We start from the raw sequence: 19,103 nt of genomic DNA, 5'->3' as shown, positions 1-19,103 counted from the left end.
GCCGGGCGTGATGGCTCACACCTGTAACCCCAGTACTTTGGAAGGCCAAGGTGGGCAGATCACGAAGTCAGGAGCTCAAAAGCAGCCTGGCCAACATGGTGAAACTGTTTCTACTAAAAATACAAAAAATTAGCCGGGTGTATTGGCATGCGCCTGTAATCCTAGAGACTCCAGAGGCTGAGGCAGGAGAATCACTTGAACCCGGGAGGTGGAAGTTGCAGTGAGCTGAGATCACGCTGCTGAGATCGCACCACTGCTCTCCAGCCTAGATGACAGAGCGAGACTCTCTCAAAAAAATAAATATAAATCAGTTAAAAAAAAAAAAAAAACCACCCAGTACGGATGAGCAAAGGTTATGAAAAGTTAGTAATAGAATAAGTAGCTGTTAAAATATTAAAAGATGGTCGGGCGTGGTAGTTCACACCTGTAAATCCCAGCACTTTGGGAGACCAAGGCAGGAGGATCACTTGAGCCCAGGAGTTCATCATCAGCCAACATGGCAAGACCCTCTCTCTACAAAAAAATAGAAAAATTGGCTGGGTATGGTGGTATGTGCCTGTAACCCCAGCTACTCAGGAGGCTGAGGTGGAAGAATCGATTGAACCCAGGTGGCAGAAGCTGCAGTGAGCTGAGATCACACCACTGTACTCCAGCCTGGGTGAGGGATGGAGACCCTGTCTCAAAACAAATAAGAGACACTGACAAGTTTTCATAATCCTATGCATTCTATCTTCTCAGCTTTTGTTCTCAGCAGATTTTTTCATTTCCCTGAGAATTTTAACTGTCGTATTATTTTCCTGCCTACAGTACCTCTTTAAGCAGGTACATCCTCTGGGCAGAGAAGCCAGCTATGCTCTTCAGTATCGTCAGCCTGCCACATACATAAAGTTTAGGAATTTTTCTTAAACACAAAGCATTCTAGAAACTTACAAAGAACAGCCAGGTGCGGTGGCTCACACTTGTAATCCCAGCACTGTGGGAGGGCAAGGCAGGTGGATCACCTGAGGTTAGGAGTTTGAGATCAGCCTGGCCAACATGGTGAGACCCCGTCTCTACTAAAAATATTAAAAAACTAGCCAGGCATGGTGGCGGGCACCTGTAATCCCAGCTACTTGGGAGGCTGAGGCAGGAGAACTGCTTGAACCCAGGAGATGGAGGTTGCAGTGGGCCGACAGGGTGCCACTGTACTCCAGCCTTGGTGACAGAGACTCTGTTTCAAAAAAAAAAGAAAAAAGAAACTTAAAGAGCTCAGCCTTGAATTATCTAGCCCAGTTGACTGTACCAATATTCAAGTAAAATATATCAAGAAGCATGTTTACCAATTTCTCAATTTGATCTTGGTTTTAAAGAATAACAAATGACAGAAAACAACTACACATTATGGAACCTTTATTTTTCATGTGATTTCTGTACATAAGGAGTATGAGAGTAACCCTTTTACAAATGCAACTAATTTACTATAACAATGACAAAATTAAACTGGTATTTGATGTGAATCCACAGGAGTTTAAGCTTCAAATCCAGCCAAGAACTTTGTTACAATCTCTTTCAGCTTTGCATCTGATTCTTCTGAGATCTTTCCATCAGCCCTATTTGGAAATAAAAGCAGGTCATAAGTTCTGACCCGGACAAAATTTTAATGACTAGCCTAACTACAGATTTGAAAATAATTTTAACTTTATATCTTAAACATAACTTTACAAAAACAGGCCAATAGCATTCATACCTGATAGTGCCCAACAGGGCTTGGTGCTGGCTGACAACATGAGACAAGAAAGCATTTTCAAACTTTGTAATCTTGCTGGGCTCCAGTTTATCAAGATAGCCCCTTACACCCGCATAGATAACAGCCACTTGTTCTTCAATAGCCATGGGAGCTGGAAAGATACAAAAAGAATGCCAAGTGAGTTGCTCAAAGAAATGAATGCCATGTTACTAAAGTCAGGAAAACTTACTTTTTCTCCAATTCCTAACATGTCCTTGGAAATTATCTATTCTTCACAATCTCAGTGACCTAGAGCTCCACTTAATAATCCTTCCTCCCTCCCCCAACAGAAAACAGTTATTTCTTATATTTTCAAGGCTTGAAGTATAATCTTTCAGTATAGTCCATAAGCACTGTTTATAATCTGACAGTATTAATACTGTTTTGGGTATAAATATTTTGCTGAAATCACTTGACAAAATAAAAACATATTAACTTTCTTTTAAATCTGCCAAATTACACATTCATATAGCCAAGTGGGGGAGGGGAATCTAATAGGCCTTAATTCCTGAAAGACAGACATTAAATATACTTCAGTTTCCCTGGTTGTGAAGCCCCTATCATTTACATTCAAATGACAATAAGAAATGTAGTTTGGGCCTGGTGCGGTAACTCACACCTGTAATCACAGCACTTTGGGAATCTGAGGTGGGTGGATCACTTAAGGTCAGGGGTTCGACACCAGCCTGGCCAAAACAGTAGAGGTTTTACCATTTCTACTAAAAACATACTCCAGCCTGGGTGACAAAGGGAGACTCTGCATAAAAGAAAGGAAGCAAGGAAGGGAGGGAGGGAGGGAGGTAGGTAGTTTGGGGCTGGGAATGGTGGCTCACGCCTGTAATACCAGTACTCTGGGAGGTGGGAAGATGGCATGAGGTCAGGAGTTCAAGACCAGCCTAGGCAACATAGTGAGACCTTGTCTCTACAAAATATTAAAAAAATTAGCCAGACATGGTAGTGCATGCCCGTAGTCCTAGCTACTCAGGAAGCTAAGGCTGCAGGACTGCATGAGCCCAGGAGTTCAAGGCTGCAATAAGCTATGATGGCACCAATGCACTCAACCCTGGGTGACACAGCAAGACACTGTCTCTGTTTAAAAAACAAGGCTGGGCGCGGTGGCTCATGCCTGTAATCCCAGCACTTTGGGAGGCCGAAGCGGACGGATCACGAGGTCAGGAGATTGAGACCATCCTGGCTAACACGGTGAAACCCCATCTCTACTAAAAATACAAAAAATTAGCCGGGCGTAGTGGTGGACACCTGTAGTCCCAGCTACTCGGGAGGCTGAGGCAGGAGAATGGCATGAACCCGGGAGGCGGAGTTTGCAGTGAGCAGAGACCGTGCCACTGTACTCCAGCCTGGGTGACACAGCGAGACTCCGTCTCAAAAAAAAAAAAAAAAAAAAAAATACAGGGCCGCGCACGGTGGCTCATGCCTGTAATCCCAGCACTTTGGTAGGCTGAGACAGGGTAGACTGCTTGAGGTCAGGAATTCAAGACCAGCCTGGCCAATGTGGCAAAACCCCGTCTCTACTAAAAATACAAAAATAAGCCAGGCGTGGTGGCTCATGCCTGTAATCCAACCTGCTTGGGAGGCTGAGGCAGGAGAATCGCGTGAATCCGGGAGGTGGAGGTTGCAGTGAGCCAAGATCGCACCAGCCTGGGCCACAGGAATGAAACTTCACCTCAAAAAAAAAAAAAAATCAAAAGTCAAAAAACAAATGTAGTTTAAGTACAAGTGCCTTTGATGAAAGATAACAGATAACAACACATAGTAGAGGCTGTGATATGTGATGTAGCTCTGTGGCCTGGGAAGACCTTGATACACAATAGGAACCTGACCAAATGAAGAAAAGAACAACTCACAATACTGTCCTTGCTTCAGCAACTCAGTTAGACGCACGCCACGACTCAAAAGTTGTTGAGTGGCAGCATCGAGGTCAGAACCGAACTGGGCAAAAGCAGCAACCTCACGATACTGAGCCAATTCCAGCTTCATGGTACCTGCCACCTGAAATACAGAAATAACTGTACTGTAACTCAGTGACACAGAGCACTATACAAATATAGTTAATAAATGAATACTTTAAGATGCTAATCTAATGATAGCCCCCTTCCTGCCAAAGTGAGGCAAAATTACCTGCTTCATAGCCCTGGTTTGGGCAGCAGATCCGACACGAGACACAGACAGACCAACGTTAATGGCAGGGCGGATACCTTTGTAGAACAATTCTGTTTCCAAGAAGATCTATAATGTAAGGAAATACGCATGCTAGCAAGCTTAAAGTAAGAAATCAACTATCTTCAAATCTGTCATTATGCCAAAAAGCTGAAACTCAAAACCTAACAATGCAAAGCGTCAGTCCCCCAATCTTTCATGACCTGAACAGACCTGTATGTTTTACTGCTGCAATTAGATGTACATGAGATGAGAAAAAAACGTAATAGTCAACATATTTATACTGAAATATATACAAATGAAGAGATATAATTTCTATTTGATTCAAAATTATCTAGAACGGAGAACAGTAGTAGTTAAAAATGAAACAAGAATGAAACACACTACTCCATGAAATAACTGGGTGACAGATACGTGGGGTTTCACCATGCCATTCTGCTAACTTTTCTATGTATTTGAAATTTTCCATAATAAAAAGTAAAATGCATTTAGCAAATCAGTTAATATACCATTAGTCTCAACCAATGCCTTAGAATTATCCAAATTTTTTTTACATTTATTTTAATCATTAAAATAATACCTGTCCGTCAGTGATGGAAATGACATTCGTTGGAATGTAAGCAGACACATCACCAGCCTGTGTTTCTATGACTGGCAAAGCAGTCAAGGAGCCACCACCAAAAGCATCGTTCATTTTGGCTGCTCTCTCCAGCAATCGGGAGTGTAGGTAGAACACATCACCAGGATAGGCCTCACGACCAGGGGGTCGGCGCAGCAACAGAGACATCTGACGGTAAGCAACAGCCTATGGTACAGAATAGGTTTGTGAAGTTGACCTATTAAATAGAAGTTGCATATGTGAACTTTCACTGCAGTACAAATAAGTAGATTCTAAAAATGTATTTCCTTTGACCTGTTTGGATAAGTCATCATAGATGATCAAAGCATGTTTGCCATTGTCTCTAAAATACTCTCCCATGGAACAGCCAGAGTAAGGAGCCAGGTACTGAAGTGGGGCAGCATCCGAGGCTGTAGCTGACACCACAATGGTGTACTTCATGGCATCTGAGGAGAAAATACATTTTATGTTTTACAATTTTATCAATATTGTGATTTTAAATTGGAGGCTACTATAAAAATTACCCAAATGCTAAAAGTATTTACTATTAAGAGTTAATCATGCTGGGCGCGGTGGCTCACGCCTGTAATCCCAGCACTTTGGGAGGCCTAGGCGGGTGATCATCTGAGGTCAAGAGTTCGAGACCAGCCTGACCAATATGAGGAAACTCCGTCTCCACTAAAATTACAAAAGTTAGCCGGGGGTGGTGGCATGTGCCTGTAATCCCAGCTACTCGGGAGGCTGAGACAGGAGAATCGCTTGAACCCGGGAGGCAGAGGTTGCGGTGACCTGAGATCGTGCCATCGCACTCCAGTCTGGGCAACAAGAGTGAAACTCTGTCTCAAACAAACAAACAAAAAAGAGTTAATTAGAATCAAACAGCTTCCACTTTAAAGAAACCAACAAAACCCTTAAATATATTAGTGTTTTATATTATTTTACTTACTGATTTGTATTTAAAACTTCAGCTCATTAGGGAATAATTAAAATATGTCTTCATTAAGGAGAAGCTATTCTACAATTAGCCGTAATAGGACTTGAGATAATAGCAACAGGACTAAATTTCTTTTACTACCTGCATCTGTAAGTCTCTTCACCAACTGGGCAACAGTGGATCTCTTTTGACCAATAGCAACATAGATACAGTACAGCTTCTTCTTTTCATCAGATCCATCATTGAAACGTTTCTGGTTAATGATTGTGTCAATAGCAATTGAAGTTTTCCTTTAAAAAGATAAAGTAAACATAAATCTTCCTAAACTTAAAAGGACTTCCCAGGTAAAATTTTACTACTATTAATCCTCATATTACATTCTAATGTCCCCATTACCATTTACCATTCTAAGACTAAAATGTAATCCTTCCATTGAGCAAATTTTAGTTAGCACTTTTAATATGCTTTTGAGTCTTTACCCAGTCTGTCGGTCACCAATAATCAGCTCACGCTGACCACGACCAATTGGCACCAAGCTATCCACAGCCTTAATGCCAGTCTGCATTGGTTCCCGCACTGAAATTCGAGGAATGATACCGGGGGCTTTCAGACCAACTCGCCTACGGGTCTTGGAACCAATTGGACCCTGTTAAAAAAAAATGAAAAGAAAAACCCTAAGCATAATCAGTTTTGATGTTTGTTAAAAGCTGCAACTATATCTAATCAACATCAAACCTACCTTTCCATCAATAGCATTACCAAGAGCATCAACTACACGACCCAACAGCTCCTCACCAACTGGAACGTCCACAATGGCTCCTGTCCTCTTCACTATATCTCCTTCCTTAATCAGTTTATCATTTCCAAACACGACAACACCAACATTGTCAGGTTCCAAGTTCAAGGACATACCCTGCACAAAAGACACAACTGAACATCAACGAAGCCGAATGGGCACACCTCCCCATACACCAATACTACCTAAGAAAATAGTCGGGGGGAAAAGCAGTATTGCCCTTTTCACCTAGTTTATTCTTTAATACTTTTCCAACTAAATAACCCTCTCTGATTAAGACTTTTAAAATAGCAACATGTTCCCTTGAATAATCTTAGGACAGCACATTGATAAGCCTAATATGCTATCATATCCTCAAATAACTGTTAAAGAAGCAAAGAAATTGGACAGGTTAATAAGCTTTTTTCCACTGCATTTTCTTTGGCAATGACTCTTGGGCTGGGTGATCAGTATGAAATAAAGTGATGGAAATCTTAAGAAAAATGTGATTGGCCCGGCGCGGTGGCTCAAGCCTGTAATCCCAGCACTTTGGGAGGCCGAGACGGGCGGATCACGAGGTCAGGAGATCGAGACCATCCTGGCTAACACGGTGAAACCCCGTGTCTACTAAAAAATACAAAAAACTAGCCGGGTGAGGTGGTGGGCGCCTGTAGTCCCAGCTACTCGGGAGGCTGAGGCAGGAGAATGGCGTAAACCCGGGAGGCGGAGCTTGCAGTGAGCTGAGATCCAGCCACTGTACTCCAGCCTGGGCGACAGAGCGAGACTCCGTCTCAAAAAAAAAATAAAAAACAAAACAAAAAAAAAAAACAAAACAAAAAAAACAAAGAAAAATGTGATTATCATCTTTTTTATGTGTGAGAAGCTCCATAAACAGTTTCAAAAATTAATCAAAACTTGTACTCTTTGGGTTAGTAGAAAGTGAAATTAAAAGCTACCTAACTGAAACCAATCAAATACAAATTTTTCATAACCTAACAGCACCAAATCACCTCTCATCATTATAACTATATTTTAGATCCTTAAATCATGTCTGAAGCAAAAAGGCTATTCCAGGAATAGTCTGGTCAGTAATGAAAACTCTGGAGAAGTACTTGGAGTATCATGGAATATCATTACAGGTCCAAAAACTGTAATCTACATCTCTGATGTTCAATATAGCATCCACTGACCACATGTGGCTATTTAAATGTCAAATTTAAAAGATGAAAAATTCAATTCCTGTCACACTAGATGTATTTTACATGATTAATAGTGATAGTACAGTCGGTATCATATTAAACAGATACATTCTCATCACTGCAGAATACTATGTATGTCCAATACTATTGGACAGTATTGTTCTAGACACTTGGATTTTAAAAGCTAAAAGGGGAACTCGGAATTAATTTGTTTCGACCTCACCTTTCAAAGAAAATACTGTATACTGAAGATGTTACACTGGCCAATGTCTTACAGCTCATGATAACTTTGGGCTCTGTAATTAAGTCTTCCACATCAAGTGGCTCTTTTTCCATAGTAGACATTAGCAAGACTATCAAGACTATCTTCTCCCATATCTGTGTGCCTACTAGACAGTTCTACTCTCTAGTTTATCCAGATGTCATCCTCTGCTTTCCCTAACTCCTACAACTTATGTCTCATATCATTGACAGATAAGACTCAACCCAACAGAAAGTAGACCTACATCATTAGAGAGCTTCTGATAGCTACACCAAAACTCGCCTTTGAACAACAGGTCTACTCACTAGAAATACAAAGTCACGGACTTCCAACTTTCCACCAGAAAAATTCTGTTGAAGTTATCAAATGCTTTGCTTTTGTATAAAATAATCTTAACAGCAAGAAAGAACAGACTTGAACTTCTTGGATTTGCAGTTAAAGTTTACTCAATTTTATATTTTGGAGCCAGTGGCTACAAGTTATGTATAAATCAGTCCCTAGAGTAAAAAAAACCTGGCAAATTCAAACCCTTAAATTTATTCTCTTTACGATATATGATAATAACAAGAAAAAAAATCTGAGGCAAATTGAGACAAAGTTTTTTAAAAATCTGACACAATCTCTGATTCAGTAAATGAATAACTGAGAAGACTTAGATACCAAAATCTTATTTTATAATTTACCTTTAAGCCTGAAGAAAACTCTACCATTTCTTCTGCTTGAACATTCCTCAGCCCATGTACGCGGGCAATACCATCACCAATACTTAAGACACGCCCAGTTTCTTCAAGGTCAACAGAAGTATCAGCTCCAAGAATACGCTCTTCAAGAATAGAGGACATCTCAGCAGTCCCTATGGAAGACAATTCAATTCAATTACAAAAATTATCTGGGCCAGGCACAGTGGCTCACACCTGTAATGCTAGCACTTTGGGAGGCCGATGCGGGCAGATCACCTGGTCAATCTCAAAAAAACAAAAACAAAAAATAAAAACCAACTGTTAACAAAGCGTGTCTTTCTCTTTCAAGGCACACAGGGTAGTATAGGTGGTATTCTTCATCTTAGCATATAGGGGTCAGGTGCAGTTGCTCACGTCAGTAATACCAGTGCTTTGGGAGGCAGGAGGACCACTTGAGGCCAAGAGTTCGAGACCAGCCTGGCCAACATAGCGAAATCCCATCTCTACTTAAAAAAAAAAAAAAAAATTAGCCAGCTGTGGTGGTGCATGCTTGTAATACCAGCTACTCACGAGGCTGAAGCAGGAGAGAATCACTTGAACCCAGGAGGCGGCGGTTCCAGTGAACCAAGACTACGCCACTGCACTCCAGTCTGGGTAACAGAGCAAAACTCTGTCTCAAAACAAAACACAACAAACAAAAATATCCCAGCACTTTGACAGGCCAAGGTGGACAGATCACCTGAGGTCAGGGCTTTGAGACCAGCCAGGCCAACATGGTGAAACTCTCTACTAAAAATACAAATATTAGCCAGGTGTGCTGGTGCGCGCCTGTAATCCCAGCCACTAGGGAGGCTGAAGCAGGAGAATCACTTGAACCAGGGAGGTGGAGGTTGCAGTGAGCCGAGATCGCACAACTGCACTCCAGCCTGGGCAAGAGAGTCTCAAAAAAAAACAGAAGGCCGGGCACGGTGCCTCACACCTGTAATCCCACCACTTTGGAAGGCCAAGGCAGGCGGATCACCTGAAGTCAGGAGTTCGAGACCAGCCTGGCCAACATGGTGAAACTCCGTCTCTACTAAAAACACAAAAATTAGCGGGGTGTGGTGGCGGGCACCTATAATCCCAGCTACTCAGGAGGCTGAGGCAGGAGAATCACTCCAACCTGGGAGGCAGAGGTTACAGTGAGCCTAGATCGTGCCAATGCACTCCAGGCTGGACAACAAGAGCAAAACTCCATCTCAAAAAAAAAAAAAAGTAACATATATATGCTGAGTGTGTGGGTGTGTACACATACACATATATATACACACTCTCACACACACATATATATTTAACCTTTATTTTAAAAGTCCATATACTCATCTCCAAAGAAATTCCCCAACCTATAATGTCTTCCTATGCTCACCTCCCCATTTCCCTACCACATCTGTAATGTGCAAGTTCACAGATTGCCAAATATCTAGCAGCTACTGCCTTTGAAAAATAAAATGTATCATTAAGAACTTACATGTTTTCTGGCCGGGCGCGGTGGCTCAAGCCTGTAATCCCAGCACTTTGGGAGGCCGAGACGGTGGATCACGAGGTCAGGAGATCAAGACCATCCTGGCTAACATGGTGAAACCCCGTCTCTACTAAAAATACAAAAAAAACTAGCCGGCGTGGTGGCGGGCGCCTGTAGTCCAGCTACTCGGGAGGCTGAGGCAGGAGAATGGCGGGAACCGGGAGGCGGAGCTTGCAGTAAGCTGAGATCCGGCCACTGCACTCCAGCCTGGCGGACAGAGCGAGACTCCGTCTCAAAAAAAAAAAAAAAAAAAAAAAAAAGAACTTACATGTTTTCTAATGTTTTTTCAAAGAGGAAAAAAGAAGTCTTTCACAGGTCAGAAAGATTCCATTACCTAGTATATGGTCCTTCTGTTTCTACCCAAGGGCCATTATCAGAACAAAGAAGCTGTACTAACATCAAAAGAAAAACATGTAACTGTAGTTCATTTGATTATAACAAGAGAACCATGACAGGGCTAAATGGCACATAATGGTTTAAGAACCTGACAGTGTATACAAACTAGAGAAAAAACTAACAAATGAAAAACAACCCACAACAGTTACATGATGTATGTAATTTATATCTTCATCTAGTGTGATAATTTATATCTTCATCTAGTAAGTGCGGTGTACACTGAGAAATAGTGACTTACCAGTCTTCTGAAGATGAGTGTTAGAGATATGGAGGTTCCTTGCAGCAATGAAAGATGAACCCAAAGCATTTCTGGAGACCTAGTGCAAAAGTATTCTTAAAAATTTGATTTTTAACAGAGCCTTTATAAAACTGACAAGCTTAAACAAATGCCAGCTTAGTGTGATCAAAGTACTGGTGAAAATACTTATTATATATAAAGCATTTTGTTTAAAATGTTAAATGGGATAAAGTACCTTTTGATATATGTGAAAACCTTTTATACAGCTCCTAGTACACAGTAAACACTCACATATTTTTAAAATGCAGTCTGTACTTTATTATTATTTTTTTGAGACGGCTCACTGCATCCTCCACCTCCTGGGCTCAAGCAATTCTCCTGCCTCAGCTTCCTGAGCAGCTGGGATTACAGGGGCGCGCCACCACCACCCGTTCAATTTTTTGTATTTTTGGTAGAGATGGGGTTTCACCATGCTGGCCAGGCTGGTCTCCAATTCCTGACCTCCAGTGATCCACCCGCCTCAGCCTCCCAAAATGCTGGGATTACAGGCGTGAGCCACTCCCGACTTATTTTTATTTTTTGGGACAGGGTCTCACTCTGTCGCCCAGGCTGGAGTGCAATGGTGCAATCATGGCTCACTACAGCCTTGACTTCCTGGGCTCAGGTGATCCTCCCACCTCAGCCTTCCCAGTAGGTGGGACCACAGGAGTGCACCACCTGGCCAGGCTAATTTTTCTATTTTTTTTTTGTAGAAACAGGATTTCACTGTGTTGCCGAGACTGTACAATAAAAATATATATATATAAAATATAGATATAAAATATATATACATAAATATATATGAAATACATAAATATATATTATATATAAATATACACAAATATATAAATACAAATATACACACACGCACACACATAATATATACATATACATAATTTCCCCCCCCACCACGAGACGGAGTCTCACTCTGTCACTTAAGCTGGAGTGCAGCGGCAAGATCTCTGCTCACTGCAACCTCCACCTCCCAGGTTCAAGCGATTCTCGTGCCTCAAGCCTCCTGAGTAGCTGGGACTACCGGCGACCACCACCACACCCGGCTAATTTTTGTATTTTTAGTAGAGACAGGGTTTCGCCACGTTGGCCAGGCTGATCTCAAACTCCTGACCTCAGGTGATCCACCCACCTTGGCCTCCCAAAGTGCTGGAATTACAGGCCTGAACCACCGCGCCCGGCCTTGCAGTATTTTAAAAAGCAACTGTTGGCAGGGCGCGGTGGCTCACGCCTGTAATCCCAGCACTTTGGGAGGCCACCAAGGCGAGTGGATCACCTAAGGTCGGGAGTTCGAGACCAGCCTGACCAACATGGAGAAACTCCGTCTCTACTAGAAATACAAAATTAGGTGGGCGTGGTGACACATGCCTGTAATCCCAGCCACTCGGGAGGCTGAGGCAGGAGAATCGCTTGAACCTAGGAGGCGGAGGTTGCAGTGAGCCGAGATCCCCAGAAGTCCCAGCCTGGGCCACAAGAGGAAAACTACGTCTCAAAGGAAAAAAAAAAAAAAAGCCAACTGTTAACAAAACGTAAGTGTCTTTCCCTTTAAAGGTACCCAATTTTTATTATTTTGACTTTAGATGTCAATATATTTCCAATTTTACTTAAAAAAAAAAAAAACACAACAAGCGACCAGGCACGATGGCTCACGCCTGTAATCCCAGCACTTTGGGAGGCCGAGGCAGGCGGATCACCTGAGGTAAGGAGTTCAAGACCAGCCTGGCCAACATGGTGAAACCCCGTCTCTACGAAAAAATACAAAAAGTAGCAGGGCATGATGGCGGGTGCCTGCAATTCCAGCTACTCGGGAGGCTGAGGCGGGAGAACAGCCTGAACCCGGGAGGCGCGGGTTGCAGTGAGCCAAGATCAAGCCATTGCACTGCAGCCTGGGTGACTGAGCAACACTCCGTCTCAAAAAAAAAAAAAAAAAGCAAATAAAAACCTAATAAATGCTAGGGTTAGATTAGAAACTAAGAGTTATGGGATGTGGACTTATTTTACTCTCTCAACAAATCCTGCAGCCACCTGGAACTTCCTTTTGTTTCTCCTTCCTTCAAGTTTTAACGCTGCGACTGGTTACTGTCAATCCCGAAGCTACTTCCTTCCATAGGAGCCAGATGAAAACCGTTAAAAATGCTTTTTTGTTAACAGAAAACCATGATGCTACCAGCGGTTGTTAAGGCAGCAAAACAGCCAACATGTTTATTTCACCTTTCAAATTGAGATTACTTTTAACACACACAAAAAAAGGTGTCAGCGTCAATGCGTTTACACTGAAATCATGTTAATTTCAAGGGAAACAACACAGGACATTAACTCTTACAGCCATTTTCCAACTTTATTCTCTTTTACTTGAATTCTCAATCACTAAAAATTACTCAAAATCAGGTGGAAAACTCTAGGACAAATTATTTAAACACGTTCAAGTGCCACAAAGCACACTCTCTTGCCGGAGAGACAATTTAGAAACCAGCTTCACTGCTGCCATAGTGCTGGCCACATGAAATGGTTCTTTGCACCTGCACGATGTTTTCACGGTCGTTTCGTCCTCAGCACTAAGAGAAAGCCTACTTAAGTACTCCAAACATCACCTTCATTTATTCCTTTCCTCTAAACTGAACTCCAGGCAGAGGTGAAATGCTGCTGACCTTCACACAATGTCAGACTCCCATAACTAGCTTCAGCAAGGGCTGACAGCAGTTTCCTGACCTTCAGCAGGACTCGACCCTAAGAATCCGCCGAGAGGAACCTCACCGATTCTGAACAGGCCTCGGAGAGCTAGCGCCCAATCCCTGACCTTCACCCAAGACCCCACTTCTCGGGCCGCTCTCAGTCGAAGACGGGAATCTTGAGGCCTTCTATCTGGACACCGTCGAGTTCACTGTCTGCCCTGTACCATTCTGCCTCACTCTGCGCAGGTAGCGAGCAAAAGGGGACCTCTGTCGCCTGCTCTGTACAGCCCCAAAGCCACGGGTGCAAGATGGCGGCATCCGCCACAGCCCCTCGCCCTTTCGCAGAAAAAGCGCCCGAGCCGGCGCACCACCACCCTGCAGCCCCACCCGGCCGCCTCCACCATGCCGGCCCTCGGTGCTCACCAGTCCGGCCCGCCGAGGGAGGGCGCGGACCACGGCCGCAGCAACGCGTACGGACAGCATCTTTGCAGTTTCTCCGCAGGCGTTACTTCTGCAGCCGCAGCCTCCGGACTGACTGGGACAAAATGGCCGAGCCGCAAAGAAGGTCAAGACAGCCGGCCCACCTGACCCGGAAGTACTGCCCCTCGCGTTCACCACTGCTGTCTCCCGCCCCCCGGCGCCACTCTGCCTTTTTTGTCAGGTTACTTATTTTTTAAGTAACATTTTTAAGTTTAAACCTCAAAATGAATGATTAGATATATTCCAGCTTTGTCCTGGCATTCGTTGTACATTTATTTTTGTCTTTTGGGTCGACCTTGTGGTTGCCCCAGGTGACCACGTGGGTAGCGGAACCTGCCAAACAGCAGTTCCCAGGCCCCATCCGGTGCTAGATGATGAGGGCCTCACCCCGTCTGGGGCCCGGCAGTCTTGAGGACGAGGGCCATTAATAATGCCGGTAGTGTTAGACCGTGGTTTAGCACGAGTAGCAACAGTAAACAGCTAAACTCCGGGACGGGCCACCAGCAGGGCGTCTCCCACAGAGCCCTTTAATCTGCAGGTCGCTAGCCCCACCTCAGACCCTCTGAGTAGAAAATTTGGGGCAATCTTTATTTTTAACAAACACCTGCACCGTTCCAAGTGATCCGATCTGCACTCAGGTTAAAGATTCCCAGCTTTTTTAGATTCATTCTAAAAGAATCCTGTCAGTAAATTAGAGCAAACTGTTTAAAAATCCTGATAACTGGGGGAGGGAGAGCATCAAGATAAATAGCTAATAGATGCGGAGCTTAATACCTAGGTGATGGGATGATAGGTGCAGCAAACCACCATGGCACACGTTTACCTGTGTAACAAATCTGCACATCCTGCACATGTATCCCAGAACTTAAAAAAAAAAAAAATCACAAGGAGGCCTAGTAGAGCGATTGCCAATCCTACTGAGAATTGTCCAGAATCAGAAGTCTTACACCAGGACAGGACAAGGACTCACTTTTTCCTCTGCCAACATCTAGTTTCATGCCATTGGGAACTGTACTTCTTCATTTGGACTAAAAGGGAGATGATGAAAAAATGCTTTCTATGCTTACCCCGATGGGCTTTTTTTTTTTCTCCACAGAATTACTATACTGAGATTTTGGGGATATATGCAGGATTTGTGTGTATGTGTGATGCTGGTTATGTCATAGTGGAGACTTATTAACGTTGCCTTCACTTTTCTATTTTTTCATTTATTTTATTTTATTTAAGATGGGCTCTCACTCTGTTGCCCAGGATAGAGTGCAGTGGGTTCATTGCAGCCTCGAACTCCTGGGCTCAAGCAATTCTCCGACCTCAGCCTTCCAAGTAGCTGGGACCACAGCGGTGCACCACCATACCTGGCTAATTTTTTTTGTAAAGCTGGCAGGGGGTGGGGATGTCTCACTATGTTGCCCAGGCTGGTCTGAAACTCCTGGCTTCAAGTGATCCTCCCTCCTCAGCTGCCCAAAGTGCTGGGATTACAGGCATGAGTCACCATGCCTGGTCCACTTTTCACTGTTTGGAGAAGCATTTTCAGCTCCATCCCCCAAATCTTGGCTTACACCTAAAACCTGAATTTGGGTGAGGCAAATGAATATCCGGGCTACAAGGGTCATCTCCTGAAACATGGCTTGTAAGCACGTAATTGGCCATCCTTTTCTCTAGTATTCTACTAACTTTTCAAGGTAAGCCATGGGGGAAATAGAGCAACAATTCTCCTGGGAATCAGGAGTAGAAAAAGGCTGTCCAAGCTGGGCGCAGTGGCTCACACCTATAATTCCAGCACTTTGGGAGGCCAAGGTGGGTGGATCACCTGAGGTCAGGGCTTTAAGACCAGCCTGGCCAACATGGTGAAACCCCATCTCTACTAAAAATAGAAAAATTAGGCGTGGAGGTGGACACCTGTAATCCCAGTTACTGGGGAGGCTGAGGCAGGAGAATTACTTGAACCCGGGAGGCGGAGGTTGCAGTGAGCCGAGATCGCACCACTGTCCTCCAGCCTGGGCAATAAGAGTGAGACAAGCAAGAAGGAAGGAAGGAAGGAAGGAAGGGAGGGAGGGAGGGAGGGAGGAAGGCTGTCCAAGTAAAATAAAATACAGAGACGAATTCTCCAAATTTAAAATATTTAGGAAGCAGTAATTGCCATGGCATACACACAAACAGGGTGATCTTTGGTATGTCAGGAGAACTAAGAGATGGTTAGAGGTTTTATTTTTGCAAAAGAGAAATGTAGCCAGAAACAGTGGCTCATGCCTGTAATCCCAACACGTTGGGAAGCCAAGATGAGTGGTTCACTTGAGCCCAGGAGTTTGGGCTGCAGTGAGCTGTGATTCCACCAGTACACTCCAGCCTGGGCAACAAAGCAAGACCCTATATCAAAACAAAAAACAAAAAAAGAGAACTGTTACATATTGCTCTTTAAGAAAGTTCATTGTCACTAGTAAGGTTTTGGGGAGCTGGCAAGTTTTGACTGGCAAGTGATGGGAACTAGGTAAAACGATTCTTAGAGTCACTGCAGGTTGTTTTAGCAGCTAATTAGATAAAACTGGTTTAGGTTACAGCAGGCAGTTTCAGCAGTCAGGCTTGCAGATAATTACATTTTTGGAGCAATGTTATGTGCCCTGAGTACTTTTTTTCCCTTTACCTCTCGAAACTGTTTTAGTTGGGGATGACAAGAATGACCCAATCAACTTTCACAAGCTTACAGGAAAAAATATGGTTTATAAAAACAACAAGGCTGGGCATGGTGGCTCACACGTTATCCTAGCATGTTGGGAGGCTGAGGCGGGCAGATCGCCTCAGGTCAGGAGTTCAAGACCAGCCTGGCCAACATGGCAAAACCCCGTCTCTACTGAAAATTAAAAAATTAGCTGGGGGTGGTGGCGCACACCTGCAACACCAGCTCGGGAGGCTGAGGAAGGAGAATCGCTTGAACCGGGAAGTGGAGGTTGCCGTGAGCCAGGTGGAGGTTGCAATGAGCCGAGATCGCGTCATTGCACTTCAGCATGCACGATGGGAGTGAGACTCCATCTCAAGACAACAACAACAACAACAACAACATTAGCCGGCATGGTGGCTCACAGCTGTAATCCCAGCACTTTGGGAGGCTGAGGCAGGTTGATCACTTGAAGTCAAGAGCTCAAGACCAGTCTGGTCAACATAGCGAGATCCCCGCACCCCCAGCCCCATCTTTACTGAAAATACAAACATTAGCTGGGCATGGTGGCACATGCCTGTAATCCCAGCTATTTAGGAGGCTGAGGCATGAGAATCACTTAAACCTGGGAGGTGGCAGTTGCAGTGATCACTGCACTCCAGCCTGGAGAACACAGTGAGATTCTGTCTCAAAAAAAAAAAAAAAAAAAAAATACGGGGATATTTTGTAAAATTTGTAGTGATAAAAGTGAACACAAGACATAAAGATAACTTTTTTTGCCCCATACTGAAGGGCTGCACCAGTTTATCTGAAATTTGGTTACAGAGCAGAGATATATTTAGTTTTTGTTTTGTTTTGTTTTGTTTTTTGTTTTGAGGCAGGTTCTCACTTTGTTGCCCAGGCTGGAGTGCAGTGTCTCAATTTCTACTCACTGCAAACTCTACCTCCAGGGTTCAAGCGACTCTCTTGCCTCAGCATCCCGAGTAGCTGGGATTACAGGCATGGGCCAACATGCCTGGCTAATTTTTGTATTTTTAGTAGAGATGGGGTTTTGCCATGTTGGCCAGGCTGGTCTTGAACTCCTGACCTCAGGTGATCACCCACCTCAGCCTCCCAAAATTCTGAGAATATAGGCATGAGGCACTGCGCCCAGCCAGAGCAGAGATATATTTGAAGCAAAAAGAATAAGCAACATAGGTTGGGTGTGGTGCCTCATGCCTGTCATCCCAGCACGTTGAGAGGCCCAAATGGGAGCATCACTTGAGGCCAGGAGTTCAAAAACAGCCTGGGCAACATAGCAAGACCCTCTTTCTACAAAAAAATACAAAAAGTTAGCTGGGTGTAGTGGTGCACAACTGTAGTCCCAGCTACCCAGGAGGCTGATGCAGGAGGATTGCTTGAGCCCAGGAGTTCAAGGTTGCAGTGAACTGTGATCACCACTGTACTCCAGTCTGGGCGAAAGAGCAAGACCCTGTTTCTAAAAATAAAATTAACAGTAAGTAAGCTTGGCTTGCTAGTAAGTTTCCTTTAAAAAGAAAATCATTTTAGGCTGAGCGCGTTGGCTCACACCTGTAATCCCAGCACTTTGAGAGGCTGAGGCAGGCAGATCACTTGAGGTCAGGAGTTTGAGACCAGCCTGGTCAATATGGTGAAACCCCCCACTCTACTAAAAATAAAAAAATGGCCATGCGTGCTAGCACAAGCCTGTAATCCCAACTACTAGAGGGATTTGCTTGACAGGAGAATTGCTTGAACCCGGGGGGCAGAGGTCCCATTGAGCCAAGATCATGCCACTGTGCTCCAGCCTGGGCGACAGAGAAAGACTCCATCTCAAAAAGAAAAGAAAATGCCATGCACGGTGGCTTACACCTGTAATCCCAGCACTTTTTTGGGAGGCCGAAGCAGGCGGATCACGAGGTTGGGGGTTCAAGACCAGCCTGACCAATATGGTGAAACCCCATCTCTACTAAAAATACAAAAATTAGCCAGGTGTAGTAGCACTTGCCTGTAGTCCCAGCTACTTGAGAGGCTGAGACAGAAGAATCGCTTGAACCCAGAAGGCAGAGGTTGCAGTGAGCCGAGATCATGCCATTGCACTCCAGCCTGGGTGACAGAGCGAGACTCCATCTCCAAAATAAAAAAAAAGAAAAAAAGAAAATCATTTTAAATATGCAAATGACTTAGGAGGAAGATATTTGGTGCTAAACCTGATCCACAATTTGATATTAAATCACACTCGACAGAAAGTTGAATATATGATCCTTCCTTTAGCTATCCTCTTTTCCTATAACACAGTACACTATAGGAGGTTGCTGATAGCAGTGTGGAGACCCAAACACAACTGGAGCCAGAACATTTCGGTCACCTTCCAACTCTACTACCTAATCTTAATCAAGTCATTTAATCCTTGTGTATATGTTTTATGTAAAAATGGGTAAAATAATACGTGTCCATTTATTTTACAGAGACCCTGTAAAATATGAAACAAAAATATAAAAACATATTAAAAAGTTACCTTGCTATATAAATGTATATGAAGAACCTCTCATGCTGTTTAAATTACAGGGTGATGGAGGGAGGAGAGAAACTTAGGGAAGGCAAGAAATGAACTGAACAATCGCTGAGCAGCAGTGACAGTAC

General features: G+C 43.7%; 1 protein-coding gene across 1 annotated transcript; it reads right to left on the bottom strand.

Moving 5' to 3' along the window:
* Positions 1–1,372: 1,372 nt before the first annotated feature.
* Positions 1,373–13,930, bottom strand: ATP5F1A (ATP synthase F1 subunit alpha). Its single transcript, XM_033177850.1, has 12 exons — positions 13,754–13,930; positions 10,608–10,686; positions 8,416–8,585; positions 6,236–6,409; positions 5,976–6,142; positions 5,638–5,786; positions 4,857–5,008; positions 4,524–4,748; positions 3,905–4,012; positions 3,631–3,775; positions 1,727–1,877; positions 1,373–1,589 (listed from the first exon to the last, which is right to left on the bottom strand). The coding sequence occupies exons 1-12, from the start codon at positions 13,811–13,813 to the stop codon at positions 1,508–1,510; spliced, it is 1,662 nt and encodes a 553-aa protein (XP_033033741.1). The 5' UTR covers positions 13,814–13,930; the 3' UTR covers positions 1,373–1,507.
* Positions 13,931–19,103: the final 5,173 nt, after the last annotated feature.

This window comes from Trachypithecus francoisi, unplaced genomic scaffold, assembly GCF_009764315.1.
Source record: "Trachypithecus francoisi isolate TF-2019V2 unplaced genomic scaffold, Tfra_2.0 Lachesis_group19, whole genome shotgun sequence".
NCBI lineage: Eukaryota > Metazoa > Chordata > Mammalia > Primates > Cercopithecidae > Trachypithecus > Trachypithecus francoisi.
Note: the sequence above shows the minus strand (reverse complement) of the source record. Positions and strands in the feature narration are given on the sequence as shown.

Excerpts from the sequence above, each read along its gene's own strand:
- ATP5F1A (XM_033177850.1), bottom strand. The coding sequence starts at position 13,813 with ATGCTGTCCGTACGCGTTGCTGCGGCCGTGGTCCGCGCCCTCCCTCGG. Across the intron at positions 10,687-13,753 it reads TCCCTCGGCGGGCCGGACTG|GTCTCCAGAAATGCTTTGGG; the intron begins GTGAGCACCGAG and ends CTTTTGCACTAG. Across the intron at positions 4,749-4,856 it reads ATGATGACTTATCCAAACAG|GCTGTTGCTTACCGTCAGAT; the intron begins GTCAAAGGAAAT and ends TCTGTACCATAG.